General features: G+C 41.2%; 1 protein-coding gene across 2 annotated transcripts in view; it reads left to right on the plus strand.

Annotated features, from left to right (window-relative positions):
- The window catches only part of PLCD1 (phospholipase C delta 1), a 300,096-nt gene extending 276,313 nt beyond the window's left edge, over positions 1 to 23,783 (plus strand). For both annotated transcript variants that reach the window (XM_086940887.1, XM_086940886.1), the window contains exons 11-15: positions 10,310 to 10,426; positions 13,188 to 13,366; positions 19,787 to 19,919; positions 20,123 to 20,272; positions 21,739 to 23,783. In XM_086940887.1, the coding sequence (XP_086797013.1) occupies positions 10,310 to 10,426; positions 13,188 to 13,366; positions 19,787 to 19,919; positions 20,123 to 20,272; positions 21,739 to 21,827 (668 nt within the window). In that variant the 3' untranslated portion in view covers positions 21,828 to 23,783. The remainder of the gene's footprint in view (positions 1 to 10,309; positions 10,427 to 13,187; positions 13,367 to 19,786; positions 19,920 to 20,122; positions 20,273 to 21,738) is intronic.
- The last annotated feature ends 207 nt before the right edge of the window (positions 23,784 to 23,990 follow it).

Here is a 23,990-nt window from a genome sequence, read left to right on the forward strand (position 1 = left end):
ACAAGGATTTTATTTTACAGGTTACAAACAATAACAGTGAATCAGCGGTAATGTCAAGGGGGCGCAGCCTGTGACCCACTAGAAGCAAGACAAAACCACAAAATTTTAGGCAAGTGCGAGCAAGGCGGTCTGTGTACTAGTATTCAGTGGTACAGACTTAATTACTTTAAGGTACCATTGTACAATACATTGCAAGTATTAGCGAGACATATGGTACTGGGGTGTCGACGTTTCGATGCCAAAACCTTAGATATGTGGCATCATCTTCAGGACCGTTTAATAAAACATGTCTGTCTTGAAATTATACATTTGCCTTTCTTACTACATCTCTAGGCAAGATAACGGTGAACCGTTCAGTCAAGAGATCCAGTCAATAGATCTGCGGGAAGACGAGCACCCGCCATCCCTGGGTCAGCTCCCCGCAACACGCCCAGATCTTCGGGTTCCCTTGTTTCCGTAAAGCATGATCTGTTGGAAGGGACGGGCACGTGCCGGTAGACTTGCGTGCTAGTGTTGTAAATGCTTTTAAGTAGGTTAAACATGAGTTGACCCTTAACAGAAAACCCTTTTAAGTTTCCTATTCTATTATATCCTTAAGTGAACTTTTCACCTTTCACGTGTCAGGGCAGGATTTGGGCCTAAACAGGTTTCTGACCTGGAAAAGCTGTGTGGCTTCTGCTTCGACTTGTTGTTGTGCTATTTTCTTGTGTTTCAAATTTTCTATAGCGTGTTCATCTTTCATATTTCCATCTCCCACAACAGTGTCTGAGGTCCGGTATACATAACAAGTTGTGCCATTGTAGTGGACAGAAGCCTATTCCAGTATTAATTGGATTGGGCCCAACTCCTCGTCCCCCCCCCATCCTGCCAGAATTTCCGCCTTGTGTGTGGCTGTTTAGTAGGAATACATAAAGCCCACCTGTCAACTACACCCTGTCATGTGACTCGGAGACAGGCTGCAGGCACCAAATGGCTAAGGCAAGAAGATTAAAACTTTCTAAAATTGGCATTTTGAGAATTAGTAACTTAAAATCCAACTTTACCATAAGTTAGGGTTTTATTTACAATTCCAGAGACACCAAACATGAACTGGGTGCATGTTTCTATTTGAAAATTACATTTATACAATGTAATAAGGTACATCCACTGTTATCCTATGGGAGAAGTAGGCCTTGCAGTAGTGTAAAATGAATTTGAGCTTTTCACTAATAGAAGATGTAAAACTTAAAAGTACATGTTCTACTTTTTAAATACATTGTACCCTGCCCTCTGGGTTGTCCAGGGCCTACCCAACAGGTGACCTATATGTATGTATTTATTTATTTATGTATAAAGTTTTATATAGCCCGAACAAGATCCCGAAGGATATCAGATCGCTTTACAAAACGGGTGGAAGGAACCCAATAACGACATCAAGTAAGAATACACAACATGAATAATCGCAAAATTCGCAGACAAATTACACAAAGGAAAGTAACACAATAAACAGATGATAGCGGGCTACGAGGGGAGAACACAATGCGGTAAAGAGGAGCAGAATCACATGATGGAAAAGTGGTTGTAGGATCAATGATTTCGAGAAAGTGGACCTGGCCCAGATTAAGGAAGAAATTTGTCCATTAGAAATCTTTTGGCTTCTAGTTTGAAAGCAGTCGTTAAGGAGATTCTGCGTACTTCCGGTGGAAGTAAGTTCCATATCTTTGGGGCGCTCCAAAGAAGGCTCAATTACAAGTTTACTTTTTGCTAAGGATGAGAGGTTTCAGGAGGAAAGTGTTATTGCTTCTTGAGGCTCCCCACCACAGGATAATTCAAGCTTTTGTGCTAGGTACCTGGGAGTTTTGAAATGCAGGGCTTTGTGCGTCAGAACGACAATCTTTAACTGAATTCGAGCTTTGTAGGGTAACCATTTGAGAGATTTTAGGACTGGGGAAATGTGCTCATTTCAATTGGTACCTGTGATCAGTCTGGCTGAGGCATTCAGTGATGCCCTTAGTTAGGGAAGATTTGGGCCTTACAAAAGGTTTAACTTGCCAGGCGACCTGGTAGGTTGAAACTGCACACACAGGCTCTACAATGGCTGGCTTGAGACATGTTTATAGTGCTATTTACATGCGTTTGCACAATCAGTGCGGCAGACCCACTCATAGCATTTAATTTACAGGCCCTGTGCACACGTAGAGCAACTTTAATAGGGATTTACAAATTAATAAAAAATGTAAGTTGGGTGTAAGCCAATATAACCTTTTAAAAGGGGAGAACACAAGCACTTGAGCACTGGTTAGCAATGGTAGAGTGTGCAGAGTCCTAAGGCCTACAGAATCGAGATCACCAAAAAACAAAAATGGAGGTGAAGGCAAAACATTTGATGATGACCCTTCAGAAAAGGCCAAGTCCAAGACCCCCCCCCCTCCCTTCAGCCAAAGACCAGGGCATACTAATCAATAGCTTGGTAGGCTTCCCTGCTCAGGCAATAGAACGTGGACGAAAGCCCTGTCATGCAGGGACACTTGTCAGTTCTGTGTCTCTGTAAACTCCGTGGGATCCCTCTGTCTATACTCTCCTGAGCCACTGATCTGACCCATGGGGATCCCTTCTCCTCATCTGTGGACCCTATCTGTGCAGCACCTAACCTGAACTTGTTCACAGATGCATCCCAGTAGTCAAACAATACCTCCATGGCCAACAAAGTGATGTAGCCCATTCCTCCCCTTGGTCTCAGGCCAACAAAAACAAGATCAGCAAAAATAATATGAAGGTGGAAGGCAACATTTTTGGAGATGATCCTGCAGAAATGGCCAAGTCCAACACCAGTAATAACAGACGACATAGGGTTTGGGGTAAGGGTCTGGTGCTGTTTTTAAAAATCAATAGCTGTATAACTTTAAGGACTAGAAGAATGCTTTAAATGGTGTCCCAATCACGGCAACTAGCCTACAATCTGAGTTGAAAGATTAATACACCTTTGTCTCCCACACTGGACAAAGTGTAATATGGTGCCCACGCACACTGCCAGTGAGTGGTACAGTGTTGGTGAGGTATGGTGCAAGCACACCAGACTCCATGGTGCCTCCCACAGGTCTCAAACCCTCCTGCAAAGCAGATATTCTCTGCCTGGTTCAGTCCAGGTGGGTTCCAGTGTCCTCAAGACTCCTGAGTCACTCACTTCATCGGTACAATCCCTGTGAAGGCTTCAGTCCACTGGGTCTTGCATCTCATCTGCCAGATCAAGGCCTAGTTCTTCCCCACCCCAGCACACCAAGCAGTAAAGCTTCACTCAGGGCAAGTCACAGCATCATGGCTTTCCCAAAGAGCTACACCTGTTCCCAACCTACACAAAAGCAACAAACCAGCGTATTGTTTCGTGGTAGATCTGCCACTCTGTCCTACTCTCTGTCTCAGTCTTACTTTCCTTCTCCTCCTCGCCCCCACTCTCCATTTTTAGTTAACTTCTCTGTATGTCAATGTGGCCAACTTTCACAAGTTAGGGGAGGAAAGCTAAAAATCAAAACGCAGGCCAACCAAACGTCAATACTTCTTCACACCTTTCCTACCAGCATTTCTCATACGAGGGAAAGTGATGGCAAATGCATCTGGACAATAAAAATATAAATTCTCTGATAGGCAGCACAGAATCCATGACTGGGGTATCTGCTATTTCCAGCAGTACTCCTTTCTGACAGCCTTTTATGCCAGACAGGACTTTGGGATGATTGTTATTGGAGACAGAAGAAACCTAAAGGTGGTTGACATGATGGGCGCTCTCTGATGCACTTCCGTAAGAGCTGCTCCAAAAACAATTCCTCACCTTGTCTTGGGCACAACCTTCATGTTGTTGCAACCGACATGTCTCAAATACCCACAGTAGAACCTCAGCTACTCCAACCATCAGTCTTGAGGGTATATTATAGTTACACAGAAGCAATCGGGAAGAAATAGCTTTCCTTTTTGTTTTAGCAACATAAACAGTAATGTTGATTTGGGATACTAGTTAAGTGTTAAGTAGGTGGGACAAGATGGTTGACAGTAGCTTACCTGCAAGTAAAGTCTCTTGTAAACAGTCTTTTGAAGGTTTTCTTTGTTGAAACCTGAGGCGCGGCTTGAAGATGGGCCTTATATTGGGGGAATAAATTTGGGAGTGGTTGAACAGCTTTACTCTAACCTATTTGCCACTTGAGCAGGCATTTTGAAATTGTGTTTCACCTTTGATTAATGGAATTGCTAAGCATTGACGTTTTGTGTAAGACAGCTGAACACAAACAAAGGTGCACAAGAAAATCTCAGCAACTTTTTATTTTTATTTATTTTTTATTAAATACTGTGTTCAATTACATCAAGTATAAGTACTCAAAGTAGATTTACAGGAAGTATTGTCACAATATCACCGATATTGGTAATAACACATCTAGTGAGTATACACAGCCTCACTACTCGTGAGAACGAGTTACTCGTACAGTTATCAGCAGTACAGTAATTTGTCTGTAGAATTGTTAACTTCAAACAATTAAACCAACATCCCAATTAATGATAATAACAAAAATCCCACCCAGGAATACGAATCCTATTCCTTGAACCCATCCCCCCCACCCTCCCCTGTGGCAGCTACAGGTAGGTGGCAGAATACCTCCAATCTAGGTATAAAAACCAGTATAACACTCTTAACTTATTCAAGGTTTATGGAGTCGTGGTATGAGAGGATGCGTGTGATAGTGTTATAACTGGAGGCGTTGAAGCGGACCCAGTGCTCGGCGAGCTGTGCGTGCTCAGTCTCACCCTCATAAGCTGTTGTGGACACTTTAGTCAACATTTGCCCCCATTCAAGGAGATAACCTTCCGCGTTCTCAGCGGTCCATACTGCTTTGAGGTGACATTCCTCTTCTACTCCCCACTTCCGCAAGTCATCTCTCCAATTCTTCCACACCGGTAGACCGGGATGTATCCAGCCCTAGGGGCGCAAACCTATGGGGCATCTTAGTCCCTTTCTTGGAAGTCGGAAGAACTCCCAAAATACACTGCTTTTTAAAGACGTTTAGATACGCACCACCGTGGCTGTGCCCAGAGATAACACCACCCATTGCCAGTACAACTGCAGGCGTGGACAATTCCAGATCATATGTAAAAACGTGGCAGGATCTGTGCCACAGTGTGGACATGCGGAAGACCACCCAGGTGTGAACTGTGCTCGCCGCTGGGGAGTAAGATATGTGCGGTGTAGATAGTAGAACTGGATTAGTTTAAACCGTGCATTGCCAGTGGCTTCTGCCACTTGTGCCAGTGCTCTCTTAAACTCACCACCTGTCAACTGGACTGGCAGATCCTCGTCCCATCTCTCCCTGATTTTGTCTAAGTTCGCCCCCTGTCTGTCTTCTATGTCATCTAGATTCGGGAGATGAGCACCGACTAGAACCTGGGTCCAGCAATGTAACCAGTGTGCTGGACTCACCTGGTTCATCAGGGAACGTTGTCCACATTTGGTGCACAGTACTTGATATTTTGGCGTACTGCAAAAAATGCCCCGGAGATACCTGGAAGCAGTCCTGTGCTTACTGAAACGTCATAAAGGTACCATTTTGATATAAATCCCCCGCCGTCACACATCCCCTTTTGTACCACATCGAGAGATCCATAACGCTCTGGATATTCTGAAAGCCCTTTAACCAGCGTAAGGGTAATGCAATAGCATATAGGGCCTTTCTAACCACAAAGGTCACTGCCTGCTCCCAGACTTAAGCCATTATTACGGATTGTATGTGGGCATGTTATAGGGACTCCAGAGCCCATCATAAGGAGTTGCTGCAATTGGATCCCATCATTCCAGCTGCCCATTGAGCCTGTTTTAAAGGTACGCTCCCCCATACAACATTGAGCGGCGTATTGCAGTAGACCAGCTATATAGTATAGCCGTAGATCTGGCAGCCCCAGCCCGCCCATGTCCATATCCAACTTTAGCACATCCAGTTTGGCTTTGCTCCATTTTCCATCCCAGATCAGGGAGGTCAGGAGACTGTTCAGTGTGTCGAATGTTGACTTCAGAATTTTGCAGAAAGAATTCTGGAGCACATAAGGACAGCAAGGTAATAGTAACATTTTCGATACAGCTGCCCTCCCCAACACCGACAGTGGTAACTTGTTCCAGAACTCTATTGATGTCCGAAGTCCATCAAGGACCCTCCACATGTTCAGATCATACTGGGCCTCCGGATTGTGGACAATCTGCAATCCCAGATACCGGAAGCGATCACATTTCTAGTCCATGCCAACCACTGGAAGATCTTGCACTGTACCGCGTGCCAGTGCAGCAAGCGGGAACAGTATGGTTTTCTGGCAGTTAATACAGAGGCCTGAAGACATGCCAAAGGAATTCAATATTAGTGCAGGAAGCGCCTCCTCTGGCTCTCGCAGATAGAGGAGAGCATCGTCAGCATACAAAGAGACCACGTGGGTACGACCGTCCACCTCCATACCCAATAGAGCCATATCCCTACACAATTTTATCGCCAAAGGCTCCATGGCCAGGGCGAATAGTAATGGAGACAATGGGCACCCCTTCCGTGGCCTCCGCCAATTTCAATAGTTTCCAACACATGTCTCCCGGTCCGCACCCTAGCCATCGGTTAATGATACAGCAGCTTGACCCATGTTATGTACCCACTTCCAAACACCATTCTCTGCACCACCTCCCAGAGGTAATCCCACAGAAGGGTATCAAAAGCTTTTTCAATATCTAGCGAGACTACTGCCGCTCTGATATCTGTATCCGCCACAGAGTGGAGAACATGTGATAATCTACGCAGGTTCATATGTGTCCACCTCCCGGGCATGAACCCACATTGGTCCTCGTGCACCAAGGAGTTCACCACCCTTCGCAGTCTAAGAGCCAGGATCTTGGCCAGTAGCTTAGCACCAACCCCCAACATACATAAAGGCCGATATGCAGAGGGGTCGTCGGGGTCTCTGTCCGGTTTGGGGAGCATAACAATTTGTGTCTCATGCACAGGGCGGGGTAGGACTCCGGTCCGCTTAGCCTCCGGCAACACATCCAGTAAACGTGGAAGAATCATATCAGCATACGCCTGATAAAATTCAACAGGAAGACCATCGGGGCCAGGTGCTTTACATCTGAAATCTCAGCATCGTATTACACTCTGTGCAATATTGGGGCAAGACCAGTTACTGAATGAGCAGTCCAGTCTGAAATACAATGGGTGAAACCCTGCGCTAAGACCCGAGCAATGGAGCTTTGGGCCCAATTTTACCAAGAAGTAATGCAACGCAGTGCAACAAGTGAAATGGCTGTGCTGCATTGCATTAAAGTGAGAGCAGAACAGCGCCATGTCTACTAAGATTTCACTATGTTCTCCATTCTGCCTTCGCTGACACACTTTAGGCAGCCATGTGCCAACGCAGACACCTTTGCGCCATAGTGCAAGGGTGTCTTTGTTGTTTGAACCATAGGTTTTGCACTGGAAGGTTTCACTTCCACTACAAAACCTATGCTTTAAGGCTTTTTCTACCTTTTATGTATGCTGTACTCCAGCACACAGGCAAGGTGTTAAAAACTAGTAAAAATTAAAACATTTCTCATTGGTGTGCTTGCCTTGAGGAGGTGTAGTATTTTGCCACAAATCCATGTCTACGATTCTTTTTAGATAGGGATTTGAATGAAAATCCTTGGGTGATTTCATGGAAATGACCATGGAACGTCCCCTTGAAGCATAGTAATGCAAGGCTAGCATTACGCACCTTTGTGTTACAATAGGTTACTATCCAACACAAATCCTGATTGGTGTTGTATAGTAAATCCCACCTGAACACTGCTTCTGGTTTGAATTAGAAAAATTATGCAAACCCAATGCAAAGCATGTGTAAATCTGAGCCTTGGTGTGCTCTCAATGAGTGAAAGCATATTAATTCATTGAAATGTATTCATGTAGTGCCTTTCACCAAACCAGTTCTGTCACAGCATGGTATACCTGTTTGATACAGGTAAATGTAGAGAAACATGGTGCTTATGTGGAAAAAAATCCTAGGCCATCAGAAAGGTAAGTGAACAATTTGTCTAGAAACCAGTGGTGAAAAGAACAATCGAATGTGAATTTATATTAAAATTATATGTTTAATCAGCATAAATAAAAATCATATAGAGACTCCACAAAAGTCAAACTATATGATAAGATAAAAATATATAATTCATAAAGCAACATCAACAGGTTATGTCAACAATAAGTACATAGCATATAAATCATACACGTTACAATTAAAACAATTCATACAAAGTTATCATAAATATCAAAAGTGCTGAAAAAATATGTATTAAAACTCGACGCACGTTTCGGCTGAAAGAACGCCTTCCTCAGGAGTCACTGTTGGAAACTCTGGAAATACATTTACAAGAAAGACATATATCAGATCACTGATTTAGTATTACATAATTTACATAGTTACATAACTGTGCATAAAAAATACAAAAAAGAAAACATATAGTAATAAAGCAGGTTAACATTACATACATCAAATTCGAAAGTCTTCACTTCCTATCAGGTCTAGACTGTGAATTTGGCCACTTATGTCTAATGATAGATAAATGTTTTTCAAAAAAATTGTACAGTACTTAGCTAGCAGGCGTATTAATCATGGTTCATATATTAGGTACAATATAATTTCTCCTTTGGTGATGAGATGTTAAAAACAGGCCATGTACCAAAAGGTTACTGGCCATAGACTTATCATAATCTCGATGTAACGTTCATAGTTGTAACACGTGACCGGAAGCAAAAAAGGGGGGGGGGGTGTTGCTGCTCGGCTAGATCTAAAGAAGTTCCATGAAAAATGATGGTAGTTTTATCAGAACAACCCTATGGTAAAGATATATAGAGATGTAGTGATAATGTAATGTCACAACACAATATCTAATGGTATGGCCAACTATATTCGGGATGAAATATTTGATATAAAGGGCCACCGGTTGAAACTAGATATAAAAATCAAGGGCATGATTCGTCCTACTTCATAATGATCACAATTGGGACACAGCGAGCGGCATTTATAACAATGTAACAACCCTCTTTGTATAAGTTCTAGGCAACCCAACATTGAGGATATCATACAAACAAATAAAGGGTTCTTCTCCAATCGCTGATAGAAACATGGTGCTTCCATGTTTATAATTCAGCCCTTGGATTCTGATGAAAATGGGCCCACAAAAACGAGGTGCATATTGCCCATCTGCTAATTTCTATAAGTGCAGGGTGTGTTAATGAGCAATTCCATTTGATTACAAAAAAAAATGCAAATTGCAGATTAGTTCACCCATGATGGGTTGCACAAATGGACATTTTGAGTAGTTTTCTTCAATGATTTTTTCAGCTTTTTCCTACTGCAAAATGTGGGAGCAAACACCTTCTACCTCTGCCACAATTCTAGTCCTGTTGTGCGTGAAAATGGGATTATCAGCAAAATCATGCTCAGAATCTTATCTGAACGGAAGCTTTAGATATCCTCAAGATTCAAGATAAAGAGCTACATAGTAAAGGCTTATGCCAAAAATGTATACTGTTAAGTAGAAAAAGAAAGTTAAATAGATGTGGTTTATACTGGTCCAACATGGACTAACACTTAGAGGAAAAGGGCTTGAAACTAGAGTCCTGAGAGATGCATGTTCTAGTTGTTGAGGGTAGAGACTGAAGATGGAGTCTCTGACAGCTATTAGGCCTGTTTCTCAGACTGTATTGTAAGCCCTCCTTCGCGAGCACAGAGAATCGTGATTAATCTAGCAGTACTGCATGGGGGGGAGATGAAGTGGGGTTGGCTAGTGGTCCTGGAGGAAGGGCGTTAGGGATGTCTACAAGAACCTGTTGTACAGATTTCTAGATTGTGATACATTGCCACAGTGAACCAGAGCTTTAGTCTTGGAACTTTGTAAACTCACTCATCATGTTCAGCAAATCCCCTCAGCACCCAGAAATTTGACAAGGGGAACTAATCCCGTTTTGAGTGTGCTTTATGAATGGCACATTTTTTAAAGAGATGACTTAGCTGGCAGTTTTGTGCATAAGCAGAGACTTTTAGCCCAGTAATATTTGTTTAATCCCGAAGAGCAGTCCCTAGCTGAGATGGATTTGAACAACGTGAAGAAGAGTCAATAGTTCTTTGCATATGATTCAGAAACATTTGCCAGCCATATTCTTTATTCTTTTACTTACTGTTCTCAGGAGGTAAATCTGAAATCAAAGATCAGAAAAGGAATGCTGAAAAGGTAAAAAGAAATGCAACAGTTTGGGCTAAAGCTCACACCTTTTTCTCCTCTACCCAGGGACATCGTTCATCGTTCATAACACGAGGCAGTTGAGTAGGATCTATCCCGCCGGCTGGAGAACTGACTCCTCCAATTACAATCCAGTGGACATGTGGAACGTAGGCTGCCAAATAGGTAACTGTGATGGAATTAAACGAATGCACTTCCAGACAGCAGCTCAGAGTGAAATCAAACGGATGCCTTGAATGATCTTACCACAGGTTTTGTTAGACTTATGTGATGGGACCCCAGAATAATTGTCAGAAGCCACTGATGTGGTTTTTCAGTTATAGTACTAATGTTGAAATGGAGGTTGCTTGGTGATGATATTGCAAACCTAAGACACTAAGAGAAAATGTGGTTGAGCCACTTAACTTTTTGCGAAAACTGGTGCTAGAGGAATTCAGTCTTACATGTACCTAGTGCTTTTTAACTATAATAATATAGCATCGCAGTAACACTGTGCCTGATAGTAATGAAGGGTGTTTTCATATAAAGCTTGGATTATGGTATAATATTTGTAGCATAGATCATAGGTGACTGCTTTAACTCAAATGTATTCACCTCAACAAACGTTTTGCAAGCTGACTCCCAGTTGTATTTTTATCTCGGGTACAATTCCTTATGTGAACAATGTATGTCTGGCACACTGGGTGTAGCACTGTCCATCATGTATGATGGCACTACAGGTTCAATTTTGATTGCAAACTGCACCATGCCAAAACCTTCTCTGACTCCTACAGGTGGATTCTGGTGACCCACTCCCTTGCTTTGAATTAACTCCCTCACAGACTATAATTGTTTGTTTTTTGCTTTATATCTACTGTATCTTCTCTGCCATATAGGCCCCAACAGTGTAGATTTTCTTATTGGATTTAGAATGGCATTTATAAAATTTCCTATGGCTAATGTTTTCTACTTTGTACAGTTCTCAAATGTCTCTTGAGATATGTTTGGTGGAACACAATGAGATCTTTAACCTGAAGTGTTTTCTCCTGATTCCTGTCTACAGATACTTCAACAATACAGTAATAACACAGATACAGTGTTTAATCTATGCTAGTTGAGGTTATTCACAACCATCGTTTTTGGGACTCACACTGTGCAACATCTTTTTGTTGACTATTCAGATGGAGTCTGGAACATGCAAACAAACTCCTCAGAATTCACTATGACATGAGTGGCTGGTAGCTAACCATAAACTAATAACATGCTCTTGTATTTAGGTGCTGTGGGTCATGTTTTTTGGGTCCTCACAGGTCTGGACTCTGTATTGAATGTCATCCTGTTGAACTGACATAGAGGTTCTTGTGTGACTCTTTTCATTCTACTGATCCTCAAGCTCAGAAAGTGAGAACACTGAAGAATGATAATCAAAGCCCTGTCCACTTCCCGCCAGTTTGTTCTGCTGATCTTAGACAAAGGCAAAGCTCTGCATCCATCCTCCTGATGGATACCCCCTGGCCTCTCAAAGTGAAAATACGATCATCCACCTCCTTTCCCAGTCGCTAACCTTGGGAGAGTGGTGTCGTATTCAATAGTAACTTAATTTGCCACATGGAAATGTGCAAGTAAATAAACTGAAATCTAAATGGAAGCGGTCTTAAAGAATGGATACTGAACCTAAAACAACCTGAATTCCCTATAGATGGCTGGGCTACCACAATGTCCCCCTCTCACTACTTATATCCTGACACATAGCATTAGAGATGGTATCACAAATGACCTCATTAGTGACCTCCCTGCTGGTGTCACATATGTCATCACCTTTACTTTGAAGGAAATGCCCTTTTAATGATGTGATCTAAGATGTCATTGGTGGCTACATAACTAACCATACCTGAGAAATGTCAATGTTTTACATTTTGAACCTTACAGATAACATCCCCTCAATGAAAGTTTTTAAACAATTTTTTTATACTGTGAGAAAATGTCCCTTTTGGCGTGGTCCCCGCCATTTTTTTGCTGTCTTTTTTTCATGGTTTTTAGACCCTGCACATTGGGCCACTGCTGTCCGGTGCCCAGCAGCTGTTTTGCTGACCCCCCAAAAACATCTAGTAATTAGTGAAACCCTGATTGGCTTTTTAATTTTTGTACAAGACCATAGCGTATGGTGCAGATATACACCCATAACATGAAATGGCAGGGAAACTATTCACGTCTGGATTAAAGTCGCAGACAAGTAAGACTAAGGATATTTTGAAAGGGACATTGATGATATTAATTGGTTTGCATATTAGTTGAGGAACGAAAGTAAAGTTGAGTTTGTGGACCAATTAGCTATCTATAGTAAATTGTTTATGGGCAAAATTGTATTTTCCATCATGACCAAGAGTTGCCTCAGCCCTCTCCAGAAGTGAAGCTTGGCATCCTCTTTCTACATGGTACCATGGAAAAATAATTCACAAAAAAACACAAATGCAGGCCAGTCGATGTTTCCTAGGTTCCACCTTTTCCGGCATAGTTTGAATTGCTGATCAGTGGTTGTGAAAAGGTTTGGGCTCAGGAATACAAAGGCCACAGAGTGCACTATTCACTCATTTTGTGAATAGAGTTAAAAACTGCATCTTCAAGCTTTCACAGACCTATTTCGATAGTAAAAATCCTGGCACAATATGTCCAGGTAAACAAGATTTTCCTACTTTTTTCCGTTATATAGGGCAAAGTAGTTACTGTGCCTCGCAATACCGATTGGTAGTACTAGGATTGATATTGCGCCCTATTTTAAATGGGACTTAGGACTTCCTTTGATACTTTCTGCATGTGGATGTGCTACTTCTAAGCCACCTACCTACCTATTTTATAGGTAGAGGGGACTGTGTGTTACTTTGAACAGGGACACTTTTTGCCTATATGTAGCTAATAAAAAGTATGTTTTTATTTGTTTTTTTTCTAGTTGCCTTAAATTTCCAGACGCCTGGCACAGAGATGGATATCTATCTGGGTCGATTCCGGGACAATGGCTCATCTGGCTATATTCTGAAACCAGAATTCTTGCGTGAAAAGAATGCTGAATTTAATCCAAGATCCATCACAGTTGGAAAGTGGAGGACAAACAAAAAATTCCATGTTATGGTAAAGATCATTTATTTATTGTATTAATTTATTCATTTTAAGGTTTTATAGAGAGCAAACCAGACCCGTGAGGGTATAAGAGCACTTTATAGAATTGAAGGGGGGTATACAAAGGACATAGGAGGGGAGGATATCAAAGGGATACAAAGGGTTATTTTATGTACATTGTGCAGGAAAAACAGGCAGTCTAAAGTTCCTGATACATTTGGGATAAAACAGGTAGAGTCATTATACAGGAAACTAGGTAGTCTCAGCTCCCGGGTGGGAAGCCCAGAAGGGCCGGGAGGTATCATCTGCGAAAGTCAAGGATAATGCCATAGTGGAGGGTGGTACAAGGTCGTAGGGGAGATTGTAATGCGATTGTTAGGCGAGGAATTTGCCCATAAGGAAAATTTTGGTCTCCTTTTTGAAAGATGCAAAAGATGACAGTCTTCTGATGTTGGGCGAGAGAGGGTTCCATATTCTTGGAGCGGCCCCAGTGAAGGCCCGATTGTAGGTTTCCTTTTAACGGAAACAAGCTGATTGGAGCAGAAGGTCTCTGTCAGACTGGGAGTTTCTGGCCCCTCCGGATATCACGAGTTTCTGGGCAATGATTGCAGAGGAATTAGAGTATAGAGCCTTGTGTGTAATGCAGGCCATCTTAAGTTTGATTCTGGCCTAGAGAGGAAGCCAATTCAGGGCTTTCAGGTGGGGAGAGATGTGGTTGAATTTCCTTGAACCGGTTAGGAGTCTGGTGGCGGCGTTGAGGCAGGCTTTCAGTGGGGCCAGAGAGTTCTTAGTTAGACCTGCAAGAGTAGAGCAACCGTATTCTAGTCTAGAGATGACTAATGCCTGGGTTGCCATTTTTAGGTCGGGAGGGTCGAGGAAGGGTTTCAGGTTTCTTAGGTAACTCAGGTGAAATCTGGCAGCTTTGGCCATTGAATTGATATGGCCATGCATGTTCAAGCTGACGTCTAGAGTTATTCCCAGGGATGGCCTTGATCCATTCTTGGATGTCTGGATTAGTTTTGGGTGGGGAGATAAGAAGAAACTCGTTTTATTTTTGCTTTAAGTTTGAGCTGGTTAGAGGTGAGCCTGTGGACAGTCGGCTTCAAGGCCTCATTCAGGGAGAGAATTTTTATGCAGATCTATGTGTCGTCGGCATACATGTGGTAGGAGATATTGGCGTTGCGTAGCACCTCTGTCAGTGGTTCCAGGTAAAGATTGAAAAGGGTAGGGGACAGGGTTTAGCCTTGAGGGACTCCCACCGTGATCGGAGAGGGAGCGGATAGGTTGCCGTTAATTAGGATTCTCTGTGAGCGATTCTGGAGGAAGGACCTAAACCATTCAAGAACAGTGCCATCCAAACCCATCCTGAGTTTGAGGCGTTCAAGGAGTGTTTCGTGGTTGACCGTATCGAAAGCCGAAGATTGATCTAGGAGGATAAGGAGACCGGTATTGCCTTGGTCCAGGGCTTGAGGGGCATCATCCACAATGTGGAGGAGGGTGGTTTCGCTGCTGTGTCCCAGATTGGAAGTCGTCCAGTAAGTGGAAGTTAGTGATGTGTAGGCTCAGCTGCTATTGCACAAACTTTTCCAGAACTTTGGCTAGAAGTGGGATGTTGGATATAGGTCTATAGTTGTCAGGGGAGGTAGAATCCAGTGTAGTTTTTTTTAAAATAGGGGCGACTTGGCCAGCTTTGAGAGAGTCAGGTATCGATCCCTGTAGGAGAGAGGTGTTGATTATTGCAGTCCAGGAAGGGATGATAGCCTGAGAGGCGGCAGCTAGGCAGTTAGAGGGGAGAGGATCATTGAAGTGATTGTTTGGGTTTAGGGAGAATAGGATTTTCAAGACAGAGTGGTCGTCATAGACTTTAAAGCTGGACCAATGCGCATGATTTCTGGGTCATGTCTGGGAGGGCAGCGCGGAGAGAGGAGGTAGAGCCAACGGAGTTAGGGAGAGAGTTGCGGATTTGAGTTCGATCCCTAGGGCAGAGATTTTGTTGCAGAAATAGGAGGAGAATTCTTCGCAAGATATTAGCGGTTTAGGGGTTTCCTTGGAGGTTTTTGCTAGTTTGTTGGATTGGTGTTTGACCAAGTCGAATAACTTGCGAGGTCTATTTTTGGCGTTCTCTAGTTCTGTTCTGAAGAATTATTTTTTCAAGTTGAAGATTTTCCTATTGTAGGCATTTCTGGCCTGTCGGAGAAGCATTAGGTGGGCTGCTGATGGGTGCTGTTTCCAGTTACGTCTGTCTGCCGAAGGGATCTCCTCTTCTTGTTGAGGGATTCGTTGAACCAGGTATTCCGGTCTTTGGTCTGGGTCCTTTTGAGTTTTAGCGGAGGGAGGTCTTTCGAGAATGTTGGATATAGTAGAGGAGTAATGTTCAGTGAGGCTGTTGACCGAGGTGAAATGAGGGTGGGGGAGGTGGGGGGGGGGAGTGGGAGGTCAGTATCACAGCGCGCAGCCAATTTTCCGTGATCTAGGTTCTTGGTGTCTCTAACCCACCGTTTGGAGATTACGGGTTGTGGTGTCCATGTCTTGTGGGTGCCAGGCAGAAGGAAGGAAATAGCGTGGTGTTCGGATGAGTCACATGGGTCTATCGAGACAAGTTTGACCTCTGATTCCTTGGCATTGATCCAGTCTAGAGTGGCGCCTTTCATGTGAGTAGAGAGTGTGCAGGCTTGGGTAAAGGCGTGGTCGGCCAGGAAGTCTCTGATTGCATTGACCTGCGGGTCTTTGAGGTCGTTCCAGTGCAAGTTGAAATCACCAAGGAAAATGTAATTAGAGTTAGGGGAAGCCTTCATTGTGATGATTTCCATGAGGTGGTCAGTGAAGGTTCATTCTTGCCTGGGGGGTGGTAAAAGATATGTAGTCTGCAAATGGAGAGTGCAAGGTATTCACAGGATTCTGTAGTATCACCGAGAAGTTCTGTAACCAGGAGGGAAGAACTGTACAACCATTTGTTGAGAATAAGAAAATAATTTTTCATCTTTATCATCAAGTTTATTGCCCACGATGGGAATTTAGGATTAGGATTATCCTATTTACTGCAATAGGAGGTGAGTTGTGTTGGTGGCGGTATATTAGGTTCACTTATGGATTTTAAATATATCATTATATCCAATATTTCTGTACTTCTCGTTTACAGAGATCCACAGAAATAGATTTTTGGGAAATAATACTGGTAAATAGGATTACCTTTGAGGAATAATACAATTTCTATATACTGGATATCACAAAACCATTTGAAGAGACTCTTGTTTAGTGAGTATTTATTTGGATCAGGATTATAGGTTAGTTTATACAAATTTATGTCAGGATATATTTTGAATGCGGCATTTCCTTTATTTCAGAATTTGGTTTCACACATTGTTTTGTGACCATATATATTATTTATGGCACATGGATTACCAGTTTAGGTAACTTTTATTCAACGTATTTGTTATTCAACCTACATTTCTTTATTGGCATCTTGGTCCCATCGCAGACACTGTGGGGCGCACGTTAACTTTGGCCTTTTTTTGATGACTATCTCACTACTTTGGGACTATACCTTTCACCTTTTCACAAGGGTGTGTATCACTCTCCTCAACCTCACTTTCTGATAATTGGAGGTGATGTCTTAATTTATGGAAGAATGTCTAATTATCATATTTCCTAATAACTTCCTCTTGGGTTGCAGCCCTGATGAAGTCATTGAGGCATGACAGTAATGCTTGACGAAACACGTGTTGTCTGCTGAGAATTTTTTTTTGATGGGAGAACTATCAATAAATCTAACTTGGAAACACTACCAGGATTGAACATTGAGCCCGGTGTCTTTTTACTTCAAGACTAAATCGAGTGGATTTCATCTCGATAAAGACTTTTGAAGGACGTGATCTTTATTGACAATTGGATATAGTGAACTTACAATTGAACTGTTACAATTATACTATATTTACAAATATTGTGAGTGCTCAGTGAGAAATTACGTAAAAGATATGTAGTCTGCACAGTTCGGTGGTGTTGTTGCAAATGGAGAGTGCGGGGTATTCACAGGAATCTGTAGTATCACCGAGAAGTTCTGTAACCAGGAGGGAAGAGCTGTACAACCATTTGTTGAGAATAAGAAAATATTTTCTCATCTTTATCATCAAGTTTATTTTGGAATTTATAAAACATAACATCAAATACAAAAACCATTAAAATCTCAAAAAATAAAAATATTTAAATTCACACTTCTATAAATTGCAAAGATTGAAATAAACCAAGAGCTTATTGTGCTAAAATGCCAATCATATTATCATGTATTACACAAAAATGTATTGTGAACTGGGTAATTGCAGTCATTATCTTATCCGAAGCATCAAATAAGAAAAAGGAGAATATTACAAATCTAAAAGAGCCTAAGTAAGTCTTCTTCTGAATTTGGAGTGGAAAACATTTAGGGTCCAATGACGATGCGGTTAGAAAAGAATTCTATCTAGGACCCTATCAGGATGTGGTTAGGAAGTCCTAACGGCATTTACTCCTTCCGAATCAGATCTGGAACACGTCTTCCAGATCAAGGGCCAGATTACGATGCGGTTACGATTAAGAACGTAGGCTCCCATTGAAGTCAATGGGAGTCCAACCAATTCGTATCTAGAAGCATCTGGATGCATCATACTCGGTCGGTCGGACTCTCCCGATCCAAGTCGTTCGGACACCATTTCCAAACCGATTAGAATAGGAAGATTTCCTAACCGCATCGTAATCGGGCGTCAGTTGTGCAATTGCTAGATTTGTCAAACTAATTATCCAAACAAATATCAGGACAAAGCAAAAACAAGTGGAGGGAATATATCTGCTTTTGCTGTTCATAAGGCAACCATGTAACTACATGTTCCCATGCTCAGAAAAGCAGAGATAATCCATTTCATCTGTGACTTGTGATAAAGAATCAAAAGCAAAAAAAATTAACATGTTTCAGGTAACATCACAGAAAAATCAAACATTTGATGATGACAGCTGGCTGCTAGACAATTTGGCAGATAATCTTTAAAGATAGAAAGCTTAATCTGAATTTAAAAAATATTTTTTTCAACTTGTAGCTCAATAAATAAGCCTCAAATGGTAGAATATGTTCATTTGCTGAAAAGTTACGTGTAGGACTGCCATGAGTATTTCCCATCATTCTGCTTTCATCCAGTGATACTGAAAACCTGTGTTAAGGCCTCCATCCATAGACCTGTTTTGAGAACAGTGCCGTGACATTGGTTTAAAAGCCTTTGTTCGCAAAGGATGAACGCACAATCTAGAGCCGAAACAAATTTAGTACGTTCTTAAATGTTAAAATCTGATAGCCCCTCCTTTTAATGCAATAAAGCTGCATTTGACCAAAGTCTGCACCAATATGAAAGCATTCTCAGTTTTGCTTTGTGTTGTATGTTTATAATCATCACATCAATGGGTAAAAGCACTGATGGAGTACTACTTGGTAGTCGTAAGAGTTTTTAAAAAATATTATTTTCTAGAATCTCCAGTATTCCCACATTTTCGAAGCCCCATAATTGAGAACCGTATAAGGCAACTGATTACACTTGGGCTGTATAAACTTCAATCAGAGGTGTATTGGCCTGGGAGTCCAACCCTTTCGCATAGCCCAGAGTTGCCTTTGCTTTGAACTTAGGAGAAATAGCATTATTTATAAAGTTTGTTGGACCAACTGTTATTTGCAGCAAATCGTATGCCCAAATAATCAGGTTCATCTAAAACAAGGTTTGCTTGAAACATGTAGGGAAATTAAAAATAATAAATTTCGTTTTATGCTGCATTATCTACAAGTCCAAAAAAACTGTTCAACTAATTTCAGAGACTAATTGCTGTTTGGAAATTAGTATCATTAGCGAATACTAAAGTACAGGCTTTTCTCTGGCTAAACCTGGGACATCATGGGCACACTGTGAAATATATCATCATCTAGAAGGAGGGTCACCGTGTTGGGTTCCAGTATGCACCCCTGATAAGCTCTCCTGTTGGTCGTAATAGCAGACGTGGTTTCACCATCTGGGAACATATCTTACTTTAGCATAATTAAGCTAAATGATCAGGTCTGAGTATTTCCTGGAATACCCATAAAGTAAATCAACAAAAACCATATACAATGCATGTTATCTAAGGACCGTTTCCATAAGAGTTGTAGAAACCAGAAGGGCTGATCAATTGTATTTGCATCCTTCATAAAGCCCGCCTAATATCGTGAAAGCACTTGTTTAGCATCACCCCGTTCTTTTAATGTGGCCACGTCATATTTGAAAATATTTTCATGAGTTTTCTAACTTCACAGTGATTTGTAAAGAATATAAATATTGTTTACACTTTTTCTGTCACAGAAAATCAGATTTCTTAATTCATGTTGCTAAAACAACTTAATTCCTTAAAAAATCTCTGCTTTCATACTGTTCTGTTCATCTGCAGATAATTAGTGCCCAGCAATTGCCTAAGGAGAACAAAAGCAAAAATTGTATTGTTGATCCATTCGTCACCGTGGAGATATATGGTGTTGCACGCGACTGTGAGAGAAAGCAAACCAAAGTTATTGAAAACAATGGTAAGCGGACCTTCCTTTCCTCCAATCGCATTTCATCGAACATAGTCACTATACAGTTCAACAATGCTTACCCACATATATATATATATATATATATATATATATATATATATATATATATATATATATATATATATATATATATATATATATATATATATATATATATATCTAAAGCTTTCCTTCTTCCATCTTTCTTGCAGGTTTCAACCCAATGTGGAATGATCAGTTCCTCTTCGACATTGATGTACATGAACTAGCTATAGTGCGATTTGTTGTAGAAGACCACGATTCATCATCGAGAAATGATTTTGTTGGACAATACACTGTGCCCCTTACATCGCTGAAGCCAGGTAAATGTGCTTTGAAAGAGTGAGAGAGGAGGGCGACTATCATTTTATCAAAGACCACCACCAATATTATCAATTACCAGTTAGCTAGGCCACTGATTAACATTTGTTACTGACTGTGCACCACAGTATCTGTACATTCCACAGATATGAATATATCATTATATTTGTAGACATAGATTTTGTGAAGCCATTCTGAAACCATTTCTGTGCTGTTTGTACAAAAGTTTAGCAGGCTATTACTTCATTGGATAGGGAGACCAACACCCATGTGCCTTCATTAGCCATGCACAATCAGGTACTTATCAGTGCATTTATGCACTGCCTTTGCCAACAGAGCATATTTTTTCTGTGCGAAAATATGAAAACACCAAACCTTGGTATTTCTACTTAAATTGTAGCTCTTACTCTGGTGGTATAACACAGACTGAAGGGTCGGCCCCAATGCAAAATGTTGTGGGGGTCCCTTAGAGTACAGCATCTTGCAAGTATGTTTAACTGGGGCCCGTTCTGTAGGATGTTGGTGCCCTGGGCGTTACTCCCTGCTTACCATGATTATTATTGCTGACTAATTCATTAAGAGAAGAAATATAGGCTAATACCCCTAGCACCAATTTATGGGGTTTTACTCACATAGCATGTATGTCTATTAACATTGCGCCTGAAGCACATAGAAGACTAAGAGAATTCTGCATACATGTCTAATAGATTTGGGTGACTCCCAGATTCACTAGTGTTGCTGCAGAAATAAAATCTCACTTTGCAGGCAGCATTTAGCACCAGGAAAATCTTTGATTAATCTAACCCCTCTGTTCGGAAACTCCACCTCCCACAGAAACCCACACGCCTAAGGCATACATTATAAGGATACTTAAATATAAGCAATGTTTGTTAAATAACTTTTATACTTTATTTTAAAGTTGTCAGGTTGTTAGAAACACAGACTTAACTTGTGCATATCAATAAATGATTTTGCTTTGCTAAGTTTAACTTAGATGCAAACAATTTTCACTTAACACATAAATATCTTGCACTCACAAACAAACCAGTGTATGCACGGATCACCAATGGGAGGGCGTTACAATAAAGGTTTGAGAAATAGCAGAATGAGACAAGAAATAAGAGAATGTTCTTGCCATGCAGGGAGACATCTCACTGCATTTCAGAGGCATTTCTGTTTTGTTCTGCGGAGAGTGCAGTGGTGGCATGGCTTTTTGCCAACAGCGCATCTGTGGCTATGTCGTCTGGCAGAGCTCTCTTGCTTTCCGGTGGGTTCACAGACAGTGGGTTGGGTTCTCTATGGCTATACTAATTTGGAGAATGCAAGAAAAGCAATGTTAACGATAGGACCTTTTCGATATTCCAACTTTTCACTAAAATTGTCCCCGCGTAAGAGTGCATTCAAGTATCAGTGGCAGGAGCTGTGGTATGAAATGTAATCTTAATTTGTGTCTTCTCTTCCCTTCAAGGCTACAGACACATCCATCTGCTGAACAGGAATGGAGATCAGTACCCGGCTGCCACCCTCTTTGTGCACACAATGCTTTTGGACTCATGAGAGAGCTTCACGCCAACCAAGTTGGCAATTTCTGCTACAGACCAGAAGAAAACAAAGACAAGAAAACACCTGTTCTTTTTTTCTGTGAACTCTTCGGATTTTCGTCACACCATAATCTCCTACTGTAAAATATATTTTAATTAATTATTTTAGCTTTTTTTATCCTTAATGATCTTTTTATGGGTATTTTTATACAAGTACTGTAAATGTTTTAGTACATTTTACCTTCTTATGGGTCTAAGTTAGTGGAAGAGACTGGAGATAAGAAGTGAGAAGTTATGTCTGAGGCAAAGTCATGGCTACCAGTGTCAGAGACTTCATAAATGGGGAACCAAAAAAGCACAGCTATTACACCAGCTCACACTGATGTATTACATCAGAGGTGTCTGACCCGGAAGAAGTTGAACAAGATGTTCAGTGAGTATTCAGTCATCAGTGTGTTGTATATAGCAGTGACCTGTAGCCACTGCAGTCTTTTGTATCCACGCGCTCTCACTTAAGTTTCCTCAGCAGATTTCACTTTGCCTCCCTGCTGAATAGTAGAGCAAGTTGAATGAATGAATGAAGTTAGATTTGTATTGCGCAGACTTTGCCCAGAGGCATCAAGTCGCATGGGATGGAAAAGCTGAAAACAGTATAAAACAGGGGCATTGACTGAGGCATTGTCTGAGGCACACCTGATAGTGAAGGACACATGTGTTGCAGTTTATTCTTATAGAAATGTGTATGTAACAAAGTGGGAAAGCACTACGCATTTTAATGAACATTTTTAATGAAAATATATACTGACATGCTTTTATTATTTTTAAGTAATTATTAATAGGGACTGCATTAGAGCGCCAATACAGTCCATGTTACGCAAACAGATTCTGTTTTAATGAATGAGAAGTGGGATGAACTTGTATGAAGGACTGTCGTGGATTTCCCAGCGAAAACTGCTGGCCCACTTCTTTGTCTTGGGGTCAGCATGGCCAACCAAGACAACCTGTAGCAATGAATGCAAGCATATAAGACTGTTCTCTCTGCAGTTGTTTCAGATACATCAATTGTTTATGATCGTGCAACATGTTTAGCTCAAAAATGTTTTACATCAGCCTCGGCTACCACAAAGCCGAACAAAGATATTGGCTATATGTGTGGCGAGCGTAGTAAATCAGTTATTTAAGTGTGCAGTTTATGAATATGCTTGCTTACAGGTTAAAGGTTCCTTTTCTGCTATGGTCATCTCACTTTTTTCTAGGTCATGCTGGAAAAGCTTCTAAAATTTTAACTGTGCCAAACCAGGATATGCAGTGTTACTTATCTAAATGTCTATCTGGCCTTTTCTTTTTCCGCTCTAGCTCTCCTTGATCACCTCTCCGTCTGCCAATCTCATGATTGCCCACTTGCTCTCTAAAATATTTTGTCTTTACATTTATTGTTTATAGTTCCATCTCTGTCTTTCTTTTTGCTTTTCAGTTGTTTCACCTAGTCTCTTTATCCTTTTATCTTTCTCGAGCAAAAGATCTCTGTGTCCATCCATAACCTGCATAATCCAAGATTTCAGCATGGCTTCAACTGAAGTTGTTGTTCTGAATTTGGCTATTAAATATCAAGATGTTATTTACATAGAAGCTACGGTTTTGTGATGCTTAGAAGTGTCCGACTATCATTTTATAGTTTTCTAAAGTAGGAACTGACATTTTAATCTGTCTTTACAGATGCGTAATCTAAAGCATTCTGAAATTTATGTAGGCACCATTAATAATAGTAATTTTCTTTGGCATCATTTTGTGTAACGTATAGAATTGGATAACATTATTTCTGTCTCAGATATTCTATTTTTATAAGTTAATGTTTACATGGGACTAACGTGAAGCCGCCTTACAGACTGTTGAACGAATCAGTGTTTGTGAGACTGTCTATTGCTTTCTTGTCCTAAATTTAGTAATAAAATGTGATGATGCTGAACAGAAACAATTATGTGTCTTATGTATAGTGTAATCTTTATTTCACAGTAATGTGTGCGTTCTTGCATGGTTGCATTCACAATTCTTAAGATTGAGGGTGGACAGTGTTGTTTGACTGATGTCAATCAAATGACTACCTAATAGGCCCCTGTAAAACCCTTGAGAACCTGGCCGAAAGAATATATATTTGTAAGGTCAGAACATTATGTAACTC

This window comes from Lissotriton vulgaris, chromosome 10, assembly GCF_964263255.1.
Source record: "Lissotriton vulgaris chromosome 10, aLisVul1.2, whole genome shotgun sequence".
Lineage (NCBI taxonomy): Eukaryota > Metazoa > Chordata > Amphibia > Caudata > Salamandridae > Lissotriton > Lissotriton vulgaris.